General features: G+C 39.2%; 1 protein-coding gene across 1 annotated transcript in view; it reads left to right on the top strand.

The window, feature by feature from the left end:
• The first annotated feature begins 614 nt into the window (after positions 1–614).
• The window catches only part of LMAN1 (lectin, mannose binding 1), a 47393-nt gene continuing 24344 nt past the window's right edge, over positions 615–23663 (top strand). The window contains exons 1-4 of the mRNA XM_036757766.1: positions 615–943; positions 6328–6482; positions 6564–6671; positions 16416–16477. Coding sequence (XP_036613661.1) covers positions 688–943; positions 6328–6482; positions 6564–6671; positions 16416–16477 — 581 coding nt within the window. The 5' untranslated portion in view covers positions 615–687. The remainder of the gene's footprint in view (positions 944–6327; positions 6483–6563; positions 6672–16415; positions 16478–23663) is intronic.

Genomic DNA, 23663 nt, shown 5'->3' with positions numbered 1-23663 from the left:
TAGTGAAAATCTATAGTTACTAGAGACAGAAAAATGAAACATGCCACTATAGACTTAAAATTCAGAATAAGATACATTTTTGGACATGGACATTGTGGGAATGTTCCCTCCCCCCATGCATATTTGTTATATGTTTTTTTTTCTTTTTGTTCAATGGGGGAGGGGAAATAAATGCTTATTAATCACCAAAAAATTAATTTTTTAAAAAATCCCCTACCATGTCCCTTCTCTTAAGGATTTTATATTCTACCACTAATTCTAGGAGAGTTTTGTTTTAATTCTATCAGTGGCTGAGTAGGAGGTTCTTTTGTCATCTTAAACTGCCTCAAGAGGAAAGAATGAATGTGAGGTTACTGTTTTCAAGTAAGTTTTCTTCAGTCAATGTGTGTGTGTAAACTTTTCCCCTCCTTATCAGATAAGCAGGGCATAAGTTCAGGCAGGCTGTCACCACGGAGGGGGCAGAGCGTTCTCCTGGTCCCGCCCCTTATGGCCACGCCCCCTCGCATTCCCCGCCCCCAGGTGCCCCAGCCACGCTGCCGCTGGGGAAGGAGGCGGTGCCGGTGGGCGTAGCTTCCCCTGTCCCCGAGGAGGGGGCCGGCGGCTCCACCAATCACCGAACGCCCTGTTGGCTGTTCGCTCGGTGTTTCGTTCCCTCCGCCGGCGGGCCGCCTTGTCCCAGAATCCAAGATGGCGGGGTCCAGGAGTAGGGGTCCCCGGGCTGGGGCCAGGGCCGGGTCCGGCCCGCTTATTTGCGCGCTGCTACTATCTCTGAGCCGTTTCTCCAACGCCCAAGGAGCGGGCGGGGACCCCGCGCTGGGTGGTGGGGCTCCTGCCGCCACCCCTGCCCCGCAGCCCCATCGCCGGTTCGAGTACAAGTACAGCTTCAAGGGGCCGCATCTGGTGCAGGGCGACGGGACCGTACCCTTCTGGGCCCACGCGGGGAGTAAGTGCGGACTGGGGCGGGGGGCCCTTCCCCAGACCCATGCCCTCCGTGGCCCTGCTTGGCTAAGAGAGGGGAAACCCCCTGGGCGGGGGAGGGGGAAAGGGAAGGGGGGCGTCTGTCCTCGCCTCTGCTGCCCCTGCCCCCTCCCCGGTGCCCCACGACCCTTCCCTCTCCTCCCCAGGCCGGGCCACCCCTGGCCGACCGCCCGTGCTGCTTACCCAGCTCCCACCGCACCTCCCCTGAAACCTTTGGGTCCTTGTATCAGGTTTCAGTCCTTTGGTCTCGCCACGTATCGCTCGGGGGATCCCGCCCCCTTTCCTTGAAAGTGGCCTGGCTTCAGCTCTCCGGCTTCACTTAGAGCGGACCCCACTTAACTTGGGGCGAGGCTTGCTTTTTTTAAATAAAATTAAATAATCATATTTAGGAATAATTGTAATTCCGTTTATTTTATTTTACGCATTTAAGAGCCTTATTCCGAGAAGGGAGCCTTAGGCTTCACCGGACTTTCACAGGAGGTGGGAGAGGGTTCAGGACACACGCACACAAAAGATCCCGAACTTCACTTAAGAGCATTCATTCAACAAACATTTAGCCAGTGGTTGGACGTTGTACGGGACCCCAGTGTCTGCGCCTTTGCACAGGCCGTCCTTCTTCCCCCCCTCTTCTCCCCGCCCCCAACAAGCTTTAACGCTCACCTATTCGCTTCTGCCTCTTACCTTTCCTGATCCCCGTCCCTGCCCCCGCTGCTAATGCCCCTCTTCGGGATTACTTTGTATTTGCTGTATGTATGTATTTTGTATTTTATGTGTTCATATTCTTTTCCCATTTAGAACATAAGCTTCTTGAAGGTAGCCGTGCTTTCATTTATGTCAGGTCTCCCTAGTGTTTCCATTTGACATGTGCTCTCTAGTACCTAGTGCTTGTCACATGGTGGGTAGGAACTTAACAAATGCTTGTTGATTGCGTGCTGAGAATACCTGTTGGGCTGGGTGATACAAAAAATTAAGGTGAGAAAAGGATCCTTGCTCTCTTAGAGTTTTATGGTCTATAAAAAGTGGAGAGTTTCATTTAAGTTTTAACTTTTATGTGATTTATGTCCCCCACAGCACCTGAGATGAGTTGTGTTGGTTTTAGTGTCATTTAGCAAATTCTTCTCATGTCAGAGAACAGGTTTCTTAAAACTGAAAATCCATCTTCAGTTTGTGGCTTCTTTAAGGAGTTAATGTGGCCTGGCCTTTATCTGATCAGTTTCCTTTCCTGTGTTGTAAGGCATGTAACTTTATAGTGACTCTGTTTAGAAGAGGTGAAGAAAAAAAGGATCTTTTTAGATTTTTTGAAGTTTTGCATACACTTGGGAATTCATAGGATCCGAAATTTAGACCTGGTTAGAGATCTCAGGCCATCTAGGGCTGCCCCCTCATTTTACAAATGAGGAAACTCCCTTCCTCTCTCCCCCAGTCAGTTTCAAAGGTTGGATTTAAACCCAGTTTCTCTGACTCCAGAGCCAGTGTTCTTCCCACTCACTACCCAGTTGCCAAATCATGCTAACTTTATATCTTCAGTTTTTCATTTGATCTTATTACCCTGATGATAACACATTACAAAATGTGATAATGTGTTTGGAGTCATTATTTCTAAAGGTGCCTTTTTAAAGCATTTTCTTCTGTTAAAGAAACAAGTTTTTCAGATTTTAGTGGGAATGGGTCACTATTCACTGATGTGTCAGTCACAAGCACTCTATGCAATAAATTCTATTTGGCAACTGACCTACCACTCTAGAAATTAGGATTTTTCACTAAAGCAATTATTGCAGATTGGACTCTGGTCATCTTAATTGCTTAATTATAAATAATTAAACACTGATTTTTGTAAGTTTCCATACAAACTTTGGTTTGTAGATTTGTATGCTTCAATCAAAATGCAGTACTTCATGGCATTGGCTTCCTAGTTGAGCTTGTATAGGAAGAATACATGCATGCAGAACCCTTCTGTTGCATTTTAAGGATTAACATTACAAATTCCTTAAGGGTGGATCCTGTGCCTTTTGTATCCCTTTAGCTCAGCACATAGGCAATCAATATTTGTTGAATGAAAGACCAGGTTTAGGGGTGCAATTTGTTTCCATTAATGGAGCTAGGTAACTAGCCTAAACACAGTCCATAACCTTGGCTTAGTTAACTTGCCTGTAATCAGCTGAACTAACCAGCCACAGCTTGTTGAATTGGTGTGGCTTTCTGTATTACAGTTCATTCAGTAAACACTGAAATGTGAGATTCAGTGCAATTCCCCAAACATTTATTAAGTGTTTTACAATGTGTGTGCCAAAACTGGAGCAGATACAACAGTTAAGTGAAGCAATTTCCTTTCTTTATGAAGCTTATGATTTATTAGACAGATAATACCATGTTTATGAGTAACTAATACAAAAGAGAATGTCCTAAGGAGAGGCAGCATGCTACAATGACCACATTCTTGAAGTAGGAAAGACCTAGGTTTAAATGTTGCCTCTAACTTAAAAAAAAGCTTGTGACAGTGATTAAGTGACTTGTCAGTGCTCAAAGCTCCAAGACAATCAGTTATAAATCAGTGGCTGATATGCACTGGTGGAAAGACTTTACAAACAAGGACTCTACACTGATGAAATCACAGGTCCAGACTACTCTCTGCCTCCCAAAGGGAGGGCCCATCCCAAGTTTGTGTATGTTTATATACACCTAGATTGTGTGTGTGTGTGTGTATTTATTTATTTGTATTTGTGTGCTATTTTAAGTGCTCAGGTTGGTCTAAGCTATCCAAGGAAGAAAAAAGGTAATTTCTTATTGGGATGAGAGTGGGTGATCAGGGGAGGTTTCATGGCATTTGAACTAGGTCTTGAAACATAAGGAGGATTTCATTAGGTAGAAGACAGAGAGGTATGCCATTAAGCACAGGGAAACTGTGATGAAAGGCAATGCAAGTATGGAATATTTTGGATTTCAGTCCCAATTATTCTAATCCTGGGAATCACTTCTATAAATGTCAATGTTATTAACTTACTGACATACGTAGATTCATAGACATCCATAGGCTGTTAAAGTGAAAGGTATTTTAAAGATCATCTGGTTTACCTTCTTTGCAGTCTTTATACATTTAAACCTCAACACTCTTCTCTTTTCACCTTTATGTATACTGTAAGAGTTGGGAAATTAGATGAGTAAAGTTTGAAGATGTTTTATTACGAATTTTTAAAAACCTATGACGTATGTGTTCTTAAGTCTCCAATTTAATTGCTTTTCCTTTGTGCCCTTAATATTCCACCAGTGTGGGAGGCAGAACTTGTTGGATTCAGTTCCCAATATAGTGCTTTGTGCCAGTGAGTTCAGTGAAGGTAATGGTAACAAGGAAGAGTATCCGACCTTGTCCAAGTGTCTTAACTTTTCTTTGCCTCAGTATTCCCACCTGTGTTTACCCCATGGTAATAGTTTTTGGCTTGGACTATTGTACATGTTCATATAGATCAAATCATGGAATTTAATGCCAGAAGGAACCTTAGAGACCATTTACTCTGATATGAGTGTTAGAGATAAGAAAACAGATCCAAAGAGGTTATGATTTGTTCAAGGTTATATAATCAGTAATAGAGTCTTGACTTCCAGACCAGTGCTCTTTTCCATGCAGCATGGTACTTTCTTATTTGAACTTGGAAAAAAGAAAGAATAATGCTCCTTTCCTTCTTATGGGAATATTATGCAAAGTCCTTTTGAGATATTCAAAGGGCATTACTAAATACAAATAGTGTTCAAAGAACTTAACTGCAAAGTTTTCCTTTTCAGTCATAATCCTTTATTGTTTCTCACTAAGAATTTTGAATATAACTGTAGCTTTCTTTAATCATAGGTCTTCAAGTGCAAGTCTGACCATGTTACTCCCCTGCTCAAGAACCTTCAGTGGCCCCGTTACCTCTAGGATGAAATAGAATAGTTCAGCATTTAATATCCCTCATGATCTATCTCTCTAGGCTTGTTTCACGTTATTCACATACCTGTTCTGTTGCCAACTTTTGTCTTTTCTACCTTTACAGCATCTTTTTTATAATTACCTTTGTCTCTCCATGCAGTCACTACCTTCAGACAGGTTGTTACCACCTTATGCCTGGACTGGTGCAGTAGCTTTCTATTTGGGCTCCTTGCCTCTAGCCTTTCTACTCCACTCCAGTCTCCATTCAGCTGCCAAAATGGTTTTTGTCTGACCATGTCATTCCCCTATTCAGTAAACTCCAGTGGCTCTCAGTTACTTCTAGTTCAAGTATAAAATGCCCTATTTAGCATTTAAAGTCCTTCACACCCTGGTCCCTTCCTATCTTTCCAGTCTTCTTACATTTTCTTCCATTATGATCCAGTGGCACTGGTCTTTGTGTTGTCCTTTGAACATGCTGCTCTGTCTCCTGACTAAACCTGTTCTTTGACTGCCCCCGGAGCCTGGAATGCTCTTTCTCCTCATCTGTGTCTCCTGGCTTCCTTCAGGACCCAGCTAGACTCACCTCTGTCAGGAGGCCTTTCTAGGTCCTTCTCATTGCTAGTATTTGCCTTCTGAGGTTACCTTCTAGCTGCTTGGTGTCTCCTCCATTAGAATGTGAGCTATTTGATGGGGAGGACTGTGATTTTGCTTTTCTGTAGGTATCAAGCACTTAGCAACTTGCCTGGCACATAGTAGGCACTTAATATGTATTTGTTGACTTATTTGAATGATTTTCTGCATTCTGCATGCTAGCTTACTTGTTGTTCCCTGAATTCTTGCCTCCATGGCTTCCCACAAGTTTTTTTTAACTCTCTCAAATCCCTAGAATGCTCTCTTTCCTAAGCTCCCCTTCTTAGAATTCTTAGCTTCCTTTAAGATTCAGCTCATATTCCATTTCTTGGAGGGAAGGGTTGGAGTCTTCCCTGATCCTAGTCTAGTTGTTAATGTTCCCTCTGTAAATTTTCTTATTCTTTCCTGTGTACGTGTTGTACCTCTGCTCCCACCTTCCCCCTGCAACAAAATGAATGCAAGCTGTTTGAGGGCAGGGATCATTTTTAATTTTCTTTAACACGTAGAATAGTGCTTTGCATAGAGTAAGTGCTTAATAAATATTTGTTGGATTGGGTTTAATTGAATTGCAAATATGTGGTTTATTGTTCAAAAGCATTAAATTTTGAAGTGCCTGAAATTAAAAGTTTGTTTTTAATATGGAGTATTTTTTAATTGAATTGTTCTACTTGCTACTAAGTTAAGTTGCCAGCTTCATCCCATGCTTTAGGGTCCATCTTGAAACATTTCAAAAAATTAGGAGGGTCTATGTTTTGCAATGATTATTTGACTACCATTGAAATACCACATAAAGCTTTCTTTAAAATATTTTTTTTCAGATGCAATACCTAGTTCAGACCAGATTCGAATAGCTCCTTCTTTGAAAAGCCAAAAAGGATCCGTCTGGACAAAGACAAAAGCTTCCTTTGAAAACTGGGAGGTTGAGGTGACATTTCGAGTCACTGGAAGAGGACGAATTGGAGCTGATGGCCTAGTATGAAATTGTGTTTAACTTATAAAATGTACATAAGTATGCGCTTCTAGTGTCCTAAATTTTACTGTACTGTATTAACAGGCAATTTGGTATACCGAAAATCAAGGCTTGGAAGGTCCTGTGTTTGGAGCAGCTGATAATTGGAATGGTGTTGGAATTTTCTTCGATTCTTTTGACAACGACGGAAAGGTATGTTTCATTGTCAGAATGATAATGTGCTGTAATATGATAACAGTGATAGCTAACATTTATCTTGTATGTTAAGGTTTTCAGGGTATATTTTTTTCCATTTAATCCTCACAATAGCTTTGTGATTTAGATACTGTTGTTTTCCCCATTTTGCAGATGACTTGTCTAGGGTCATAGAATTACTAAGTTTCGAAGGAGGCATTTGAACCCAAGCCTTTCTAATTCCAAGTCTATCACTTGATCTTTTAGGTCATGCTACCTCCTATTATGACAATGAAATTGAGTTTATTAGTTTTTTCAAGAATGTCATAAATGGGACATAATTTACACTTTAAAAATGTGCTTGCCGTATGTAATAGTAGTTTATTTTTAACTTTTTATAGATTTGTATGAGTGTTTTATAAACATGACTCCAAAAGTCATTCCCCATTGGATAAAAGGTCAAAGGATATCAACAAACAGTTCTCATAAGAATTGCCAAGCATGAAAAAACCTAGGAAAGACTATTCTAAATCACTGGTAATAAGAGAAATGCAGGTCAAAACCGTTCTGTGGTTTCACCTCATGCTCAGCAAATTGTAAAAGATGACAAAAGATGTCAGTGTTAGAGGAGTTGTGGAAAAACAAGTACCCTGATATGCTGTTGGTTGAACTGTAAATTGGTCCAGCCATTTTGGAAAGTGAGATCCCTCTATTAGGCTTAGATCCACATAGAATCAGTGTTTTATTTTAAAAAGCACCATGTACCTTTGTTCACAGCAGTCCTTTTCTAGTAGCCAAGATGTGGAAATAGAAGTAAAGGTCCATCATTTGGAAACCAAATTATAGTACATGAATGTAATACAGTAGTATAGTGCGGTAAGAAACAATGATTATAAAACTTGCAAAGAATGAAAAGATTTATATGAACTTATATGAAAGTAAAATAAATAGAATCAAGAAAACTAGACACCATGGCTACAACAGTATTGACTGTGACAAAAAATGAAAACTGAATCCTGTGAAATTATAATCTCCAATCTTAGCCTCAGAGAAGAGACACAACAATGCATCTCCCTGTACTCTTTTTGAGTTGAGGCCTGTGGAGGTGTGGGACACTGCATATAATGTCAGACTTGAGTGATTTGTTGTTTGGCTTTGCTGAACTGTGGGTTTTTTTTTCCTTTTTGAAAGTTCTTTGTTATAAGGGATGGCTCTCGGAGAGATGAAGAGGGAAGTAAGATATTGGTAAATGAAGGTAATATAAAAACTGTTTTATGGTTAACATGGATTCTCACCTTATTTGATGCTTATGACAACCCTATACAGTCAGCAGAACAGGTGCTACTTTCCACATTTTATAAGAGAGGAAACTCAGTTCAAGAGAGGTAGATTGACTTGCTTGTGGTCATAAGCGCCAGGAACCTGCCCCACACCCCAGGTCTTCTGGCTTCAAGTCCACTGATCTTCCAGTGTATTGTACTCTGTCCACAGAGTCCTCAAGGGTTTGGTCATTGTCAAGAATATATAATTATAGAAACACAAAGCCAAGGCTGTGTGTTCATTGTGTGCTGAGAAAATGTTAACAAGTATTCTGATATTATCTACAATTCTTTAGATTCTGATTGTGATGTTATAGGCTCAATGGTCCTGCCTTTCTTCTGTCAGAAAGCACAGAACATAGCTTACTGTTTCTCCTTCTAGTCGTTTACCCACCAAAGTTCTTTGTCACCCAGCTTGGCCTGCTAGAGTTGATGCCAATTTTTACTCCTTTTGCCCTACTGCTTTCCCCCTCTAAAGTTATATAGATGACTTTTGTATTTTGCAACACAGTCATTTCATCATCTATCTTCCCCGTCCTGATAGAATCCTCCTTTGTGATGAACCATTTTGGAAAGTATTCAGCTAAGCAAAACTGACAGATGTTGGGCAGCTAGGTAGTGCAGTGAATAGAGCACCGGCCCTGGAATCAGGAGGATCTGAGTTCAAATGCGGCCTCAGACACTTGACACGCTTACTAGCTGTGTGACCTTGAGCAAGTCACTTAACCCCAATTGCCCTGCCTTCCCCCCTACAAAAAAAAAACAAAACCCAAAACTGACAAACATAGTAATAGTAGCTGACAGACAGCATATAGAATAATGCATGCCCTAGTTCCCAGACAAGGTACTGAGAGAATGATGGTATGTTTTATTATTGATCTTAGGGACCAAAGTTGGTCATAGCAGATAATTGGGGTTGGTTGTTTTTTGATTGTTTATGGTTTGAATGATTATTGTAATCATGTGTTCCTCTTATAGTTCTACATTCTTCATTCTGTATTAGTTCATACCAGCCTTTCTGTGTTTGAATTCCTCAACATTGTTGTTTCTTATGCTACGGTAATATTCCGTTATATTTATAAACCACACTCCGTTTCGCCGTTCTCTTGTTAACAGAAACGTACATTGTTTCAGTTTTTGCTACCATAAAGAGTGCTGCTATAGTAAATGTGGGACTTTTAAATCTTTGACCTCCTTGGGATCTGTTCCATTTAATGGGGTCCCTGGGTCAAAGGGTAGGAACAATTTAGTCTCTTTTTCTCTCACAATTCAAAATTACTTTCCAGAACACTTGGTCCAATTCATAACTCCACCAATAGTGTGTTAATGTACCTGCCTTCCCACAGCTTTGAAAACACTGACTTTCAGTTTAAAGATGTGAGGCTTTTTTAAAAACAATGACTTGGAGCATTAAAAAATTCTAATTATTGATCATGTGCATGTCTTCTTTTTGAAAACTTAATATCCCTTGACTTATCGATTGGGGAATGATTTTGGTCCTCTATTTTTGTGTCAATTTCCTATAAAACACCTTGGATTTTAGATTTTGTAAGAGATATTTTTTACAAAGTGTTCTCCACAATTCAATAGTTTTCTTACTCTAATTATATTAATTTTATTTGGGCAAAAGTTTTTGAGGTTTTGTCTGTTTTGCCTTTTGAGATTTTCTGTCCCATTTTGGTTATGTGTTCTCTCCAAATCGTAGTTCTCCTCTTGTTTTCTAGTTTGTTTTGTCCTATGACCTTTTCCATGTAGATTACTTATCCATTTAGAGCTTATTGATCCTGTACTGTTTTTTAAATCAGCCCATAGCCTCTCTTTAATTTTTGATTGTTCTTTAAGGATTTTTACAACACAATGTCATGAATCCCTAAAGGAGTCAAAAATAATAAAGGGAAAAGCTTAAAAGTTTTAGATGTTTTAAAAGCTATTCCAGACTTTTATGCAAATGGAAAGGGAACTAGTCTGTTTCTTTTATAGCTCTTCTGCTGTTTCCTGAACACTTAACTCTCGCCCTTTCATATCTTGTCTCTAGAATCTCCCAGGCCAGAACCATTTGGGTTTGGCTTGTCTCAGTTCTCAGGTTTCAATTTGACAAGGCTACTAGGTTTCTCAGGCCTTTTAAAACCTGTTTCTCAGCACTGCCTCCTGGTGTGGGGTACTTGGCTTGTTGTATCTTCCCCCATCACCCACCAACCAAGAAAAAGGAGTTGCAGGGTGGTGTGGTAGAAAAAACACTGTCTCTGGAGTAAGATGATCAGAGTTTGAATCTTAGCTCTGCCCTTTAGTATGTAGATGATCTTGGGCAAGTTACTTAGCCTCTGTGGACCTTAGTTTCCTTGTTTAAAACTGAAGAGTTTGGGCTTGATGTCCCCTGATGTCACTTCTAGCTCAAAATCTGAGGTCCTATGAATTCTTTCCTGGACTTCTGATTACCCTACAAGGCAGAGTCTCTTTTATCCTGAATCTCAATGACTTTTGACCCATTTGAAGATCTACCTTCAATTCCCTGGTCACGAAAGACCCTTCTTTATCTGGCCTCTACAGGTTGCTCAGGGCCTAGGGTCCAGGATGTCTTACTACCAGGCAGTCACTTCCATCACCAAGTCTTGTGAGATCTAACTTGTCCTTGATCTGTTATACTTTTTTTTTTCTCATTGGTTTTCCTGAAGTGAACCTAGAAGCTCATAATTACAACTAGTTCTGCCCGTTAAGGGAAGCCTGACATCTTTCTGTTGTTAGCCTGGCATCTGAGCTTCCATTTCTTTGTAGAACCATATGGCCAGTAGTTAGGCCCTACCTTCCCTGTGCTATCTTCTGCAAGGGTCTTTAAAATGTTCAACTACTTTCCTGTTCAAAGTCTGTGGATCCCTACCGGATGTCCCACCAGGTTCCTGTTTGTAGTCTTACTCCAGGCTTAACACTCAGTTTATGGTTGGAAATGAGATAACACACCAGTATTTTGTTTAATTCATGAGCCTAGTTCAGATAACCTTCTCTATCTACTTCCTGTATTCTCAGGTTAATGACCCATTCTCATGTGCCCTCACTCTCCCACTATCCCATAGGTAGGATGGTTTTCTAGAATCCATGCTACCAACAGAAGAAAAGACAGCCTTCCCTCCCTTAAGCTATTTAACACTTGACTAAAATTAAGAACAATTCATCCCACCCTATTCTTGCTCTTCTTTCCTGCCTAGTAAGGACATGTTAAGAGAGAGAAAGAGAGAGAGAGAGAGAGAGAGAGAGAGTGAGTGAGTGTGTGTGTGTGTGTGTGTGTGTATGTGTATGTATGTATGTGTATCCCCCCCCTCCAAAAAAAAATAACCAAACTAGAAAAGATGGTGTTTCATGGTGTAACATGCAGCAGAGAAGTCCAAAAGGGTGAGGACTAAGGAAAAACCCATCAGATTTAGCAATTAAGACATAATTGGTAAATTTGGAGGGAGCAATTTCGGTTGAATGATGAAATTAGAAGCCATAATGAAAGGATTGAGGCATGAGTGAGAGAAGTGGAGACAGTTATAGAGGATTTTTTCCTAGGAGTTAGGCTGAGAAGGGGAGGAGGGATAAGACAATAACTTGAGAAGATGATAGTATAGATAATGTAAAGATTTTTTAAGGGTGTAAGAGATGTGCAAATGTCAGAAATCAATAAAAAATGAACCAGTAGCTAGGAGATGTTGAAGATTATCGAGAGAGGTGGGGATGGTTGAAGGGTTAGTCTCATGGAGAAGACTAGAGAAAATGGGCTCAAGGGCCTGAATTTGCTGAGGTTACTTGACAGGAAAGGACCTCTTTATCAGAGTTTGGAGGAAAGGAGGAAAAAGTGGGATGTGTTTTCAGGGGGTTTGGAAATGAAGAGAAGGGGACAAAGGAACTCAGTGAACAGCCTCAGATTTTTCAGTAAAGTCAGAGACAGTGTCCTCAACTGAGAGTGAGAGGAGGTGGTGTGGTACACTTCAGAGAAAAGGTTTGGGATAACTTCTTTGGGGAATCAATTTCTTTTCAGAAAGTATTTGTTTAGTACTTACCGTGAGTTCTGATAACGTAAATATTATCAAAATAAACTTTTGCACAAAGGGGTGAATCTTTCTCAAAATAAAATCTGTGTAGCCTTGCCAGAGTTAACTTAGGTATATGTAGTCTTAATCTATTTCCTCTTCAACCCTGTTCTGCCAGTCATCATCTGCCTCTTGTGCTTCTTCAGTTTTTTCCTAGTTTTTGGTTCATTCATTTCATCCTATAAACATTCTAGGGTCCTCCCTGTCTTTTGAAAACAAAAACAAAACCTTCCCTTGGCTCTGTTCCTTGACCCCTAAATCGATTGTTCTATCCAACCTCCTTTTAACAGGCAGATTTCTAGAAAGATATTACTTATTGTCCTCATCTACTCACTCTCCCCATTCACTCCTCATCCCTTTGTAGTCCAGCTTCTATCCCTATTACTGTGTTGAAAATGCTGTCTCCAAGATCACTAATAATCTCTTTATTACTAAACTAGTGACCATTTTTTCTTTTTCTTGTATTTATATTCTTCCCCTTTTTGCTTGCATTCCATTAGACACTATCCCTTTTTGATACACTCTCAAAACTCTTGACATTCTTGGTTTCCATTACTGTATGCTCATAATTCTACCCCACTGAACAAACCTCTGTCTCCTTCCCTGTCTCTTTATCCTCATTCCATCCTTTAGTGGGTATATATCCCTCTAGGAGCTCTCCTTGGCCCTCTTTTCCTTCCTGTCTGTATTTAATGAATCAGCAAATATTTTAAAAACACATAGTATATGCCAGGCACTGTGCAAAGTACCAGGGAGACAAAACAAAAATTAAATAGTCCCTGCCCTTAAGCAGTTTACAACCTACCTAGGTAGGTATGTATGAAATAGGTGTGAGGTAACTTGAGGGGGAAGGGCATCTCAGTGGGTCAGGCATGACCTCATGTAGAAGGTGGAGTTTGAGTTAAGTCTTGAAGGAAACTAGGTAGAGATAATGAGAGGATGAATTCTAGACAGGGCAGATATGTAGTGCCAGAGACAGGAGGCGAGGTCTTTTCATGGTGATCTTGTCCACTTAATCTGGCTTCAGTTGTCACAAATCCCCAAACTATATCTCTACCGCCCAACCTCTCCCCAGAGTCCTGCTCTTTCATTTCTGAATTCTTGTTGGTCATCTTTACTTATGTTACCTATCAGCATCTCAAAATTAGCCTGTCCAATATTAACAAGTCCCCCAAATGTGACCCTCCTCCTAACTTCTCTACTTCTACCAGTGCATCATCATTCTCTTAGTAAACTTGGATTATAATCTTTTATTTTTAGGTGAGGGAAAAGGAAGAGCAGTTATTTGCCAAATCTTTTCAATACTACCTCCATGGTATTTCTCTTGTCCTTTTCTTCCTTTTCATTTTCATGGTGAAGTGGAAAGTACACATCTTTGGAATAAGAGAACTTGGGTTCAAGTTCTACTTCTGTCTTTGGGCAATCATGTAACCTCCTTGGGCCTCAGTTGTCCCATCTGTAAAAATAGGGGATTGGACTAGATGGCCTCTGAGGTCTTTTCCAGCCCTAAATCTTTGTGTGGTCTTATGACCCTAATTCAAACACTCATCTTTTCTCACCTAAACTATTGTAGCCTCCTAACTTGTCTTCTAACTCTCATGCACACGCCGTCTCCCCTCTATTCCTGTCCTTGACACTGCTGCCCCAGTAATCTTCCTAATCTACAGGTATTATTGTGTCACTTTTGAACACTAAAACTTTCTGTGAATACTTACTGTCTGCTGAATAAAATACAACACTCTTCATCTTCTGACTCCATCTTACCTATCATGCTTTTGCTCATACTGCTGCTCTTCATGTACATCTATTTTGCATCCATTTTACATCCCCTCTTCTTGTCCTCACCTCTCCCATCTCTATGCATTTTCTCAGTCTTTCTTCTCTGCTTGAAGTAGAATTCTCTATGCCTGTTTCTCCGTCTGATAGAAGTCACCTTCTCGCTTGGAGGCTTAGGACAGGTGCTTTCTCTTCTGTGAAACTTTGCCTGACCTTACTTCTCCCCCTTAGGGGAAAATCAGTTCTGTAGATTTCCTCTAGCATTTTGCCTGGATTTGCTCCTATCTCACTGTCTTTACAGCATAGTTGTTTGCGCATTTGTCTTCTTTCCCCACTGCCAACTTCATGCCCTCCATGCTTAATATAGTGCCTCACATAGAACATTTCACCACGTAAGTGTCACAGATTTATGCCAGTTTTTGCAAAAAGTGGGATGTGACCATTATGTGAAGCTTTGAAAATTGTGCCAATATTACTTGTTTTTTAATTTCCACCAGTCTCACACCAGCTTTTCACTCACTGAAAACTGTCTTTCCACAGCTCTGTTTCCATGCTGTTCAGTGAACACAATCAGCTTGAAGCCTGCAGAGTAGTTTTTATATTTACTCATAAATAGAAAGAAATGCTTCGCACGTTAATGTATCACTGGCAGACAAATTGTACAGTTTAGCTAGCTCGGGGAGATGCAAGCCTTAAAATATCACGCAACTTATTCGTGGCAGCTTTGGCTGCCCGCGTGTTTCCCTGCTCCACTTGCACCTACTGCTCTTCATTGGGTTGAGTGACAGTACCGTTAGTACTTCAACCCTCTAAACAAACCACACAAGTTGGCTTTCAGAAACATACTGACAGTGCACATGCACTGAGAATTCTAGGCTCGTGGTTGCAGTGCTCGAGAGATAAATCTGTATCCATATGCCAGTGGTGAACACATTGCTGCTCTTTTACTCTATTTACCTTTTAAGCGGCTTTACAAACAGAGTTATACCATGCAGCGATTATGCGGTGAAAGGTTATAAACCCAAATTATCAATGAAAGGTCATAAACCAAATTTTGGACTGAAACTCTCCCCCTCCCCCCATGCGACGATTATGCAGTGGCAACAATTATGTGGTGAAATACAGTATTCCAGGTGCTTAGAAAATATTTATTGAATCATCAGTACTTGAATTTCATGTTGCTAATGTTATAGTAATAGTAGTATTGACTTTTCTCAACAACCATTTAAAATTGCTGTAACTCTTTCGTTTTATTAGTTCCTTATGATTTTTGCTCAGTTAAATTTAATCTGATGCTTTCACTTTTTCACCTTTATCAGAGCTAAAGGAGCTATAACTTTAAATATGTTTAAATCTTCATAATTCCCCCAAAATTTTTGAACCCGCTGTTGGCATTCTGCACATATTATTTACTGTGTATATGTAAGATCAAAATTAGCTCTTAATACTTTTATAACATAGTGACCTTTCTTTGTTATTGTAAACTGGACTTGCACAATCTGCAGCTGGAGGGACCACTTGCCTGCTCGTCCTAAAGGACTTCAGGTAGCCTGTGAAAAATGTAAAGGAAAACATCCTTTGTATTGTAGATGAAATCCTTTGGCTGGAGCAAGCAGCCCTAGGGCCACAGGTCGTGCAGGCCTGTTTTAAACCTGTGTTTGTTTCCATGTGACAATTGGCAGGCATTTAATAATTATGAAGATGTCTTGGTCCCTGTGCTTAAGGAACTATGTACCTTCTCCGAGCCAGCTAGTCAGAGGGACTTAATCTGTTTCACTTGTTTGCCATATCTGTATTCCTTAAAAAAATTATGTAGTTTGGTTAAAAAAAAACCCAGAAACAAAAATACTCAACATTGAACATTAGTACAAAACTTGCTTGGTATCTGTCTACATTTAATTTCAATACATAAGTATCATAACACTATTTCTGTCTCTCTAAGTCACCATTAGAATCATTTATTCATTCTCATTTAGTTTTTCTCATATGATTATAATTCTATGTATTCCATTCTTCAAGAGATATTTTATTAATTTTTTGCATTAGTTTACATGGGCCTTGACAGACAACTTTGTATTTCTCACACTTCTCAGGGTTAATTGCATTGTGGCATTCTGTTAAATTAATGTTTCATATTGTTATACATTTGGATTGTTTTGTGATTATATGTAATGTTGCACAGAGAATCTTCTCAACAGATAGGTCTTTTAAAATTATTGTATTAATTCTCAGAGTTTATATCCCTAGTTTCTTTGTACAATTCAGTGCCTTTGGAGTGAATAAATTAGCTAATAAAAAAAAGTCAGAATTTGATTTGGAAGGGATCTCAGACATCTTCTAGACCAAGGGTTTATAGCTTTGGGATTTGTGAACTTGGTTTTTAAAAATATTCTGATAACTATGTCAGTATAATTGGTTTCCTTTATAATGCTATGTATTTTATGTGTTTAAAAATATTCTGAGAAGTTCATAGGCTTTTTCAGATTAACAAAGGGGTCTATGACACACAAAAACAGTTATGAAGCTCTAAACGAGGCTAATCTATTGATTCTTCTCATTAAGAACTTTAAAAAACACTATGTGATGTTTATTTTGTTTTGTAGAAGAACAATCCAGCTGTGGTTATCATAGGCAACAATGGACAAATACAGTATGATCATCAGAAGTAAGTGTTTATACATTGTTTCTGATTTAATGGCTTGCTCATTCTGTCCCATACACATCTCAAACTCAGCATTTCCAGAATAGTTAATTATTTTTTACCTAAAAGCTACCCCTCTTTTGCACTGCCTGGTATCTTTTGAGGGTACTACCATGTTCCCAGCCACTCACTTTCACTACCTTGAAGTATCTTTGATATTCTACTCTAGTCTAGCTATTCAGTCAGTTGCCAATTCTTGTCTAATTTGCCACCACTACATCTCTAACATCCATCTTGTTTTCTCTACTTACATAGCTACTACTCTGGAATAATTGTCATTGCCTCTGACTTGGACTATTTGCAATAGCCTCATAATTGATCTCTCCACTTCAAGTGTCTCCCCTCTCCAGGTTCTCTTCCACAAAGCTGCCAAAGTGATGCTCTAGAGCTCAGGTCTGATCATGTCACTCCTCTACTTGGTAAACTCTGTGAAACTCCCAATTATCTCTAGGATAAAATACAATGATACTTCTCATTACCATTTTATTAAAGCTCTTCACAATCTGACTCCACCCTATTCTTATTTCATATTATTCCCCTTCACATACTCTGATGTCCAACCAAACTGGACTGTTACTCAAACATGATGTCCAGTCTCTGTGCCTTTCAGTAGGCTGTCTCTCATGTCTGGAATACATTCTCTCTTTATTTTTCTACCATGTAGAATTTCTACCTTCCTTCAAAACTCAGGTCAAATGCTACTTCCTACGTGAAACTTTATCCAAAGTGGTAGTTCTCACTCCCAAAATTACCATGTGTTGACTTTCTATATTCTTATGTATATGTTTGTGGCACTCTTTCCTCCCCCATGGACATAAGCTTGAAGACAAGAAGTATTTAACTTTTGTCTCTGTTTTCCCAATGCCTCTCACATAGTAAATGTCTAACAAATGCATGATTGCTTTAGTTTTACAAATTTGGACACTCCCTAAAAAAGAAATGGTGAGATTTTTTTTTTCTCTTAAAAAAAATTTTTTTTTTTTTTTCATGAGAAAGCTACAATCAGTGATCTGGGTTTAAAATCCTTTTGTTATTTAGTTCTATTTTAAGTTATATTGGTGAATTACCTCAGTTTGTAAACATAAAACCTTCATACTTTTTAATATGAATACTAGCAATCATATGTCATCTTTAGGCTACGTTGAGATTTGTTGTCACTCATAATAGTCCTTAGTAATGAGATTAGGCAGATATTCATATGTTGTTGCTTTAATCCTCAAAAGGATTTTGGCAGAAATAGGGTTATGGCTATAAAGCAAGAGCTTAAAACGAATTGATCAGTAAAACAGGTGTAGTACTATATTGGGTCTTTAAATTTTTTTTTTAAATTCTAGTCTTAAATTCCAAAAAAAGATCATATCTCATATACAAATTAGAACATTAAAAAAAAGTTGTATATGAAACAGTGGATATCTACTGCTAGCTTTTTTAAACCAATATAAAGTGAAGATAGCATATTGCTTTCAAAGTTGTCCTGCTCATCTGTGCTCCCTTCTTAACGTCATACTCTTCTTTATACTTTTTAAAATGTTTCAATGGCTCTCCTCTTGTTTTATTTTTCTTTCTTTCTATTTTTTGGGGAGGAGGGGCTTTACCATCAGTAACCTCCCCATTAGATTTAAACAGGGAAAAATCTTATTATAAAATGTAAGCATCTTCAAGCAAAACAGATCCACATAGTTTCTCTGTCCAAAAATGGATTTTACATTCCTTAGCTTGAGTCTGTCTCTGTCACAAGATGGGTAATATGCTCCATCATAGGTACTCTGGAGATGTTGGTTGTTTTTGTTTTTTTTTTCCCAGAGTTCTTAATTCTTTCAGTTCTTACAGTGTCATTGTAGAAACTGTTCTCTTGGACTGACTTATTTCACTCTTTATAAATTCGTACTTCCCAGGATTCCTTGGAATTATCTCTCATTATTTCGTACACTATGATAATATTTCATCACATTCATATAACACAATTTCTTTAACCATTTGATGGATACCCTTTTAATTTACAATTCTTTTTTTCCCTTTTAATCTCTGCTTGAGATCAGAAAGGTTTTTTTTTGTTGTTTAAGGATCTTCCCTCCCTTTTATCAGCCTTCCTCTTTTTTTTTTAATTTTATCATTTTTATTTAATATTTTAGTTTTCAACATTGATTTTCACAAGATTTTGAGTTACAAATTTTCTCTCCATTTCTACCCTCCCCCCACATTCCAAGATGGCATATATTCTGATTGCCTCATTCCCCAGTCAGCCCTCCCTTCTTTCACCCCACTCCCCCGCCCCCATCCCTTTTCCCCTTACTTTCTTGTAGGGCAAGATAGATTTCTATGCTCCATTCCCTATATATCTTGTTTTCCAGCTGTATGCAAAAAACAACTTTTTTTAGGCATCTGCTTTTAAAACTTTGAGTTCCAAATTCTCTCCCCTCTTCCTTCCCACCCACCCTCCCTAGGAAGGCAAGCAATTCAACATAGATCACACATATATCACTATGTAAAACACTTCCACAATGTTCATGTTGTGAAAGGCTAACTATATTTCCTCCCATCCTATCCTGTCCCCCTTTATTCAGTTTTCTCCCTTGACCCTGTCCCTTTTCGAAAGTGTTTGCTTTTGATTACCTCCTCCCCCATCTGCCCTCCCTTCTATCATCCCTCCCCTTTTTTTTAATCCCCTTCCATTTACTTTCCTGTGGAGTAAGATACCCAATTGAGTGTCTATGTTATTCCCTCCTCTAGTTGAATCCGATGAGAGTAAGATTCACTCATTCCCCCTCACCTGCCCCCTCTTCTCTTCCAACAGAACTTCTTTTTCTTGCCACTTTTATGTGAGATAATTTAGCCCATTCTATCTCTCCCTTTCTCCTTCTCTCATTATATTTATCTCTCACACCTTAAATTTACTTCATTTTTTTAGATATCATCTCTTCATATTCGACTCATCCTGTGTCCTCTGTCTATATTTCCTTCAACTCCCCCAATGCTGAGAAAGGTCTCATAAATTACACACATCATCTTTGCGTGTAGGAATGTAAACCTAACAGTTCAGCTTTAGTAAGACCCTTATGAATTCTCTTTGTTGTTTACCTTTTCATGCTTCATTTGATTCTTATATTTGAAAGTCAGATTTTCTATTCAGCTCTGGTCTTTTCATTTAGAAAGGTTGAAAGTTCTCTGTTTCATTGAAAGTCTATATTTTGCCTTGGAGCATGATACTCAGTTTTGCTGGGTAGGTGATTCTTGGTTTTAATCCTAGCTCCTGTGACCTCTAGAATATCATATTCCAAGCCCTTTGATCACTTAATGTAGAAGCTCCTAGATCTTGTGTTACCCTGATTGTGTTTCCACAATATTCAAATTGTTTCTTTCTGGCTGCTTGCATTATTTTCCCCTTGACCTGGAAACGCTGGAATTTGGCGACAATATTCTTAGGAGTTTTGGGGATCTTTTTCAAGAGGCAATCGGTAGATTCTTTCAGTTTCTATTTTACCTTCTGTCTCTAGACTATCAGGGCAGTTTTCCTTGATAATTTCTTGAAAGTTGATGCCTAGGCTCTTTTTTTGATCATGGCTTTCAGGTAGTCCAATAATTTTTAAATTATCGCTCCTGGATCTGTTCTCTGGGTCAGTGGTTTTTCCATTGAGGTATTTCACATTGTCTTCGATTTTTTCATTCCTTTGGTTCTGTTTTATAATATCTTGATTTCTCATCAAGTCACTAGCTTCCACTTGCTCCGGTCTAATTTTTAAGGTAGTATTTTCTTCAGTGGTCTTTTGGACCTCCTTTTTCACCTGGCTAATTCTGCCTTTCAAGGCATTCTTCTCTTCATTGGCTTTTTGGAGGTCTTTTGACATTTGGGTTAGTCTGTTCTTTAAGGTGTTATTTTCTTCAGTATTTTTTTGGGTCTCCTCTAACCAGTCATTGACTTGTTTTTCATGGTTTTCTTACATCACTCTCATTTCTCTTCCCAATTTTTCCTCTACTTCTCTTGCTTGCTTTTCCAAATCCTTTTTTGAGCTCTTCCGTGGCCTGAGACCAGTTCATATTTTTCTTGGAGGCTTTTGATGTAGGCTATTTGACTTTGTTCACTTCTTCTGGCTGTATGTTTTGATCTTCTTTGTCACCAGAAAAGGAATCTAGAGTTTGAGTTGGAGTCTGGGTTTGAGTCTGAGTTCGTTTTCGCTGCCTGTTCGTGTTCCCAGCCAACTACTTGACCCTTGAGCTTTTTGTCAGGATATGACTGCTTGTAGAGTAGAGAGTACTTTGTCCCAAGCTTTAGGGTCCAAGCACTGCTGTTTTCAGAGCTACTTCTACTCCACCATCACTGCAACGCTCCTCCTCCCCCAAAACCACCAACCAGGACTGCAATACAGATCCAAGGAGGGCACAGCAAGAGAACCTGTCTTTGTGCCCACAAAGTGCTCCTTGCACTCCTGCTCTGATCCATTGCTAGAATCCTCCCACTGTGTGAGCCACTGACTTGGGAAGCAACTGACACTGTAGCTCTGGAAGCAGCCTCAGGAGTTTCCTGCTGCTGCCACGGCCACCGCTGCACCACCTCCGCCACCCACAGGACTGGTGGCTGGACCACTCTGAACTTGCTGTTTGACGTTTGTGGGTTGAGAAGTCTGGTAACTGCCACAGCTCAATGATTCATGGCCCTAAGGTCTGTTCTGGCTGGCTGATTCCGGCTCTGTTCTGTCCTGGCGTGGCCCATGCTGGGCTGCCCTCCACTGTCAGCACCATGCGATAGACGCTTCCCAGCTACCATCTGGGCTCTCCTGGGCTGGAGACCTGTTTCCCTCTGCTATTTCATGGGTTCCACAGCTGTAGAATTTGTTCAGAGCCAATTTTTACAGGTGTTTGGAGGGATTTGGGGGAGAGCTTAAGCAAGTCCCTGCTTTCCAGCCACCATCTTGGCTCCACCCTGCATCAGCCTCCCTCTTCCATCCTTACCTGTTTGCCTTCGGAGTTTGATATATTTCTGTACAAAAGACTGTGTGTGTGCACGCATGCACATGCACAAACACACATTCTTGCTTGCCCATCCCTTTTCACTCATTCTAGTTATAAGAAATAGAAAGCTCTACGCACTTCTTTCATTCTTCTCCCATATATTTTTAATTTATTTCATTAACTATTTCTCAATTACATGTAAAAAAAATTTTTTTACATCTTTTAAAAAAACTTTGAGTTTCAAATTATTTCCTTCCCTCTTCTTCTCCCTTCTTGAGAATCAAGCAATTTGATACAAATTATATATGTGAAGTCATGTAAAACTTATTTCCATATTAGCTGTATTGTGTAGGATAACACAGACAAAAACAACCAAGAAAAATAAGAGTGCTTCAATCTGCATTCAGACACCATCAGTTTTTTTTCTGGAAGTGGATAGCATTTTTCATCATAAGTCCTTTGGAATTGTCTTGGATCATTGTATTGGTCACAATAGCTAAGTCATTCGCAGTTGATCATCATACAATATTGCAGTGACTGTATACAATGATCTCCTGTTTCTGCTCACTGCATTTTGCATTAGTTCATACAGTTCTTCCCAGGTTTTTCTGACAATAGTATTCCATCATAATCATATAACACAACATGTTCAGCCATTCTCCAATTAATGTACACCCCCTCAATTTCTAATTCTTTGCCACCACAAAAAGAGCTGCTATAAATCTTTTTGTACCTATAGTTCCTTTTCTTTTTTCTTTGATCACCCTTCTTCCTTCTTTCTCACTAGCGTATTCATTTACCCTCTCTTATCTTTCCCCTCTTCATGCCTTAAGAACAAAACCAATCAACCCCCAGGATCTCTGTTTTTTTTTGTGTTTTGTTATTTTGTTTGTTTGTTTTTCAATTTAACTCCCTTAGTAACCTTTGGAGACTTTAAGATTCTGAAGGGACTGCTTATTTCTTCTCCCTTATTAGAATATTAACTACAGCATTGTATAGCTCCTTCCAGTTACTCAAATAAATTTACCTTTCTTAGTTCCTCTTAAGGCTTGTGTTTATATTTCATAGTACCTACCCTGCTCATCAGGAATGCTTTCTCTTTTCCAGTAAAAATCCATTTTTTTCCTCTATAGGATTATATTCCAGTTTGAAGGATAAATTACTCATGGTGATAAGTTTCCATCTTTTGACTTTTTGGAATATTGTATTCCAAGATCTCTGGTTGGCAGTAGAAGCTACCAGGTCTTGTGTAACCTGTACTTCCTTGGTACTTGAACTCCCTTCTGGATGCTTGGCAGTATTTTTCTCTTTGATGTGGAAACTCTGGATTTTGTTTATGACTTTCCTGGGTGTTTTCAATTTGTATTCCTTTCAGAAAGTGATTGATGGAGTCCTTTCATTTTCCCTTTGCCCTATAGTTCTAATAGATCTGGGCAGTTTTCATTTATGATTTAAGAAAATATAATATCCAGGCTTTTTTAAAAAAAAATCATGGTTTACAGGAAGTCTGATGATTCTTAAGTCGTCTCTCTTTGTCCTGTTTTCCAGGTCATTTTTTTTGATGGCAGATACCTTACATTTTCTTCTTTAAAAAAACATTTGATTTTATTCTAATATTTCTTGCTAACTAATGGAGTTATTGAATTTTGATTGGTCTATTAATATTTTTAGGGAATCTTACTCAGGATAGGTTTACTGCTTTCTTTTCTAAGCTATTTATTTTCCTTCCAATTTTTTCCTCAAGAACTTTTACTTCACTTTTTCTCTCCTGCTTCATTTCCTATAGGTATTCATATAGTCCTTATGGAAAGCACATTTTTTTCTTTGAGTCTCTGTAAGTTTTATGGAATTACTCTGTACTAGGTTGGATCTAGGGGTATCTCTGGATCCATTATAATTCTTTTTTGGGATCTGTAACTTGTTAGGTTATTCATCTCTCCTATCTTAGTTCTTGAATTGAGGTTTTATGTCAGAGCCAGCTCTGCCCTCTGCTGCACTTTTTGGTGGAGTAGTTAGCCCTGCTTGGTCTTGAACCTAGGTTCTTATATTGACCTCCACTTCCTTCAGTTGGCCCTCTATCTCCAAGGTCTTTGAGTTTCAGAGCACTGGGCGTTCAGGGTCTTCTGTGGCATCTTAGGACAAAGTACTAGGGACCTTAGAGCCTCTGTACCTGAGCTCTCTCCATCTGAGTGGTGCCGCAACT

Source organism: Trichosurus vulpecula, chromosome 1, assembly GCF_011100635.1.
Source record: "Trichosurus vulpecula isolate mTriVul1 chromosome 1, mTriVul1.pri, whole genome shotgun sequence".
Lineage (NCBI taxonomy): Eukaryota > Metazoa > Chordata > Mammalia > Diprotodontia > Phalangeridae > Trichosurus > Trichosurus vulpecula.
This window is presented reverse-complemented; position numbering and strand designations above follow the sequence as displayed.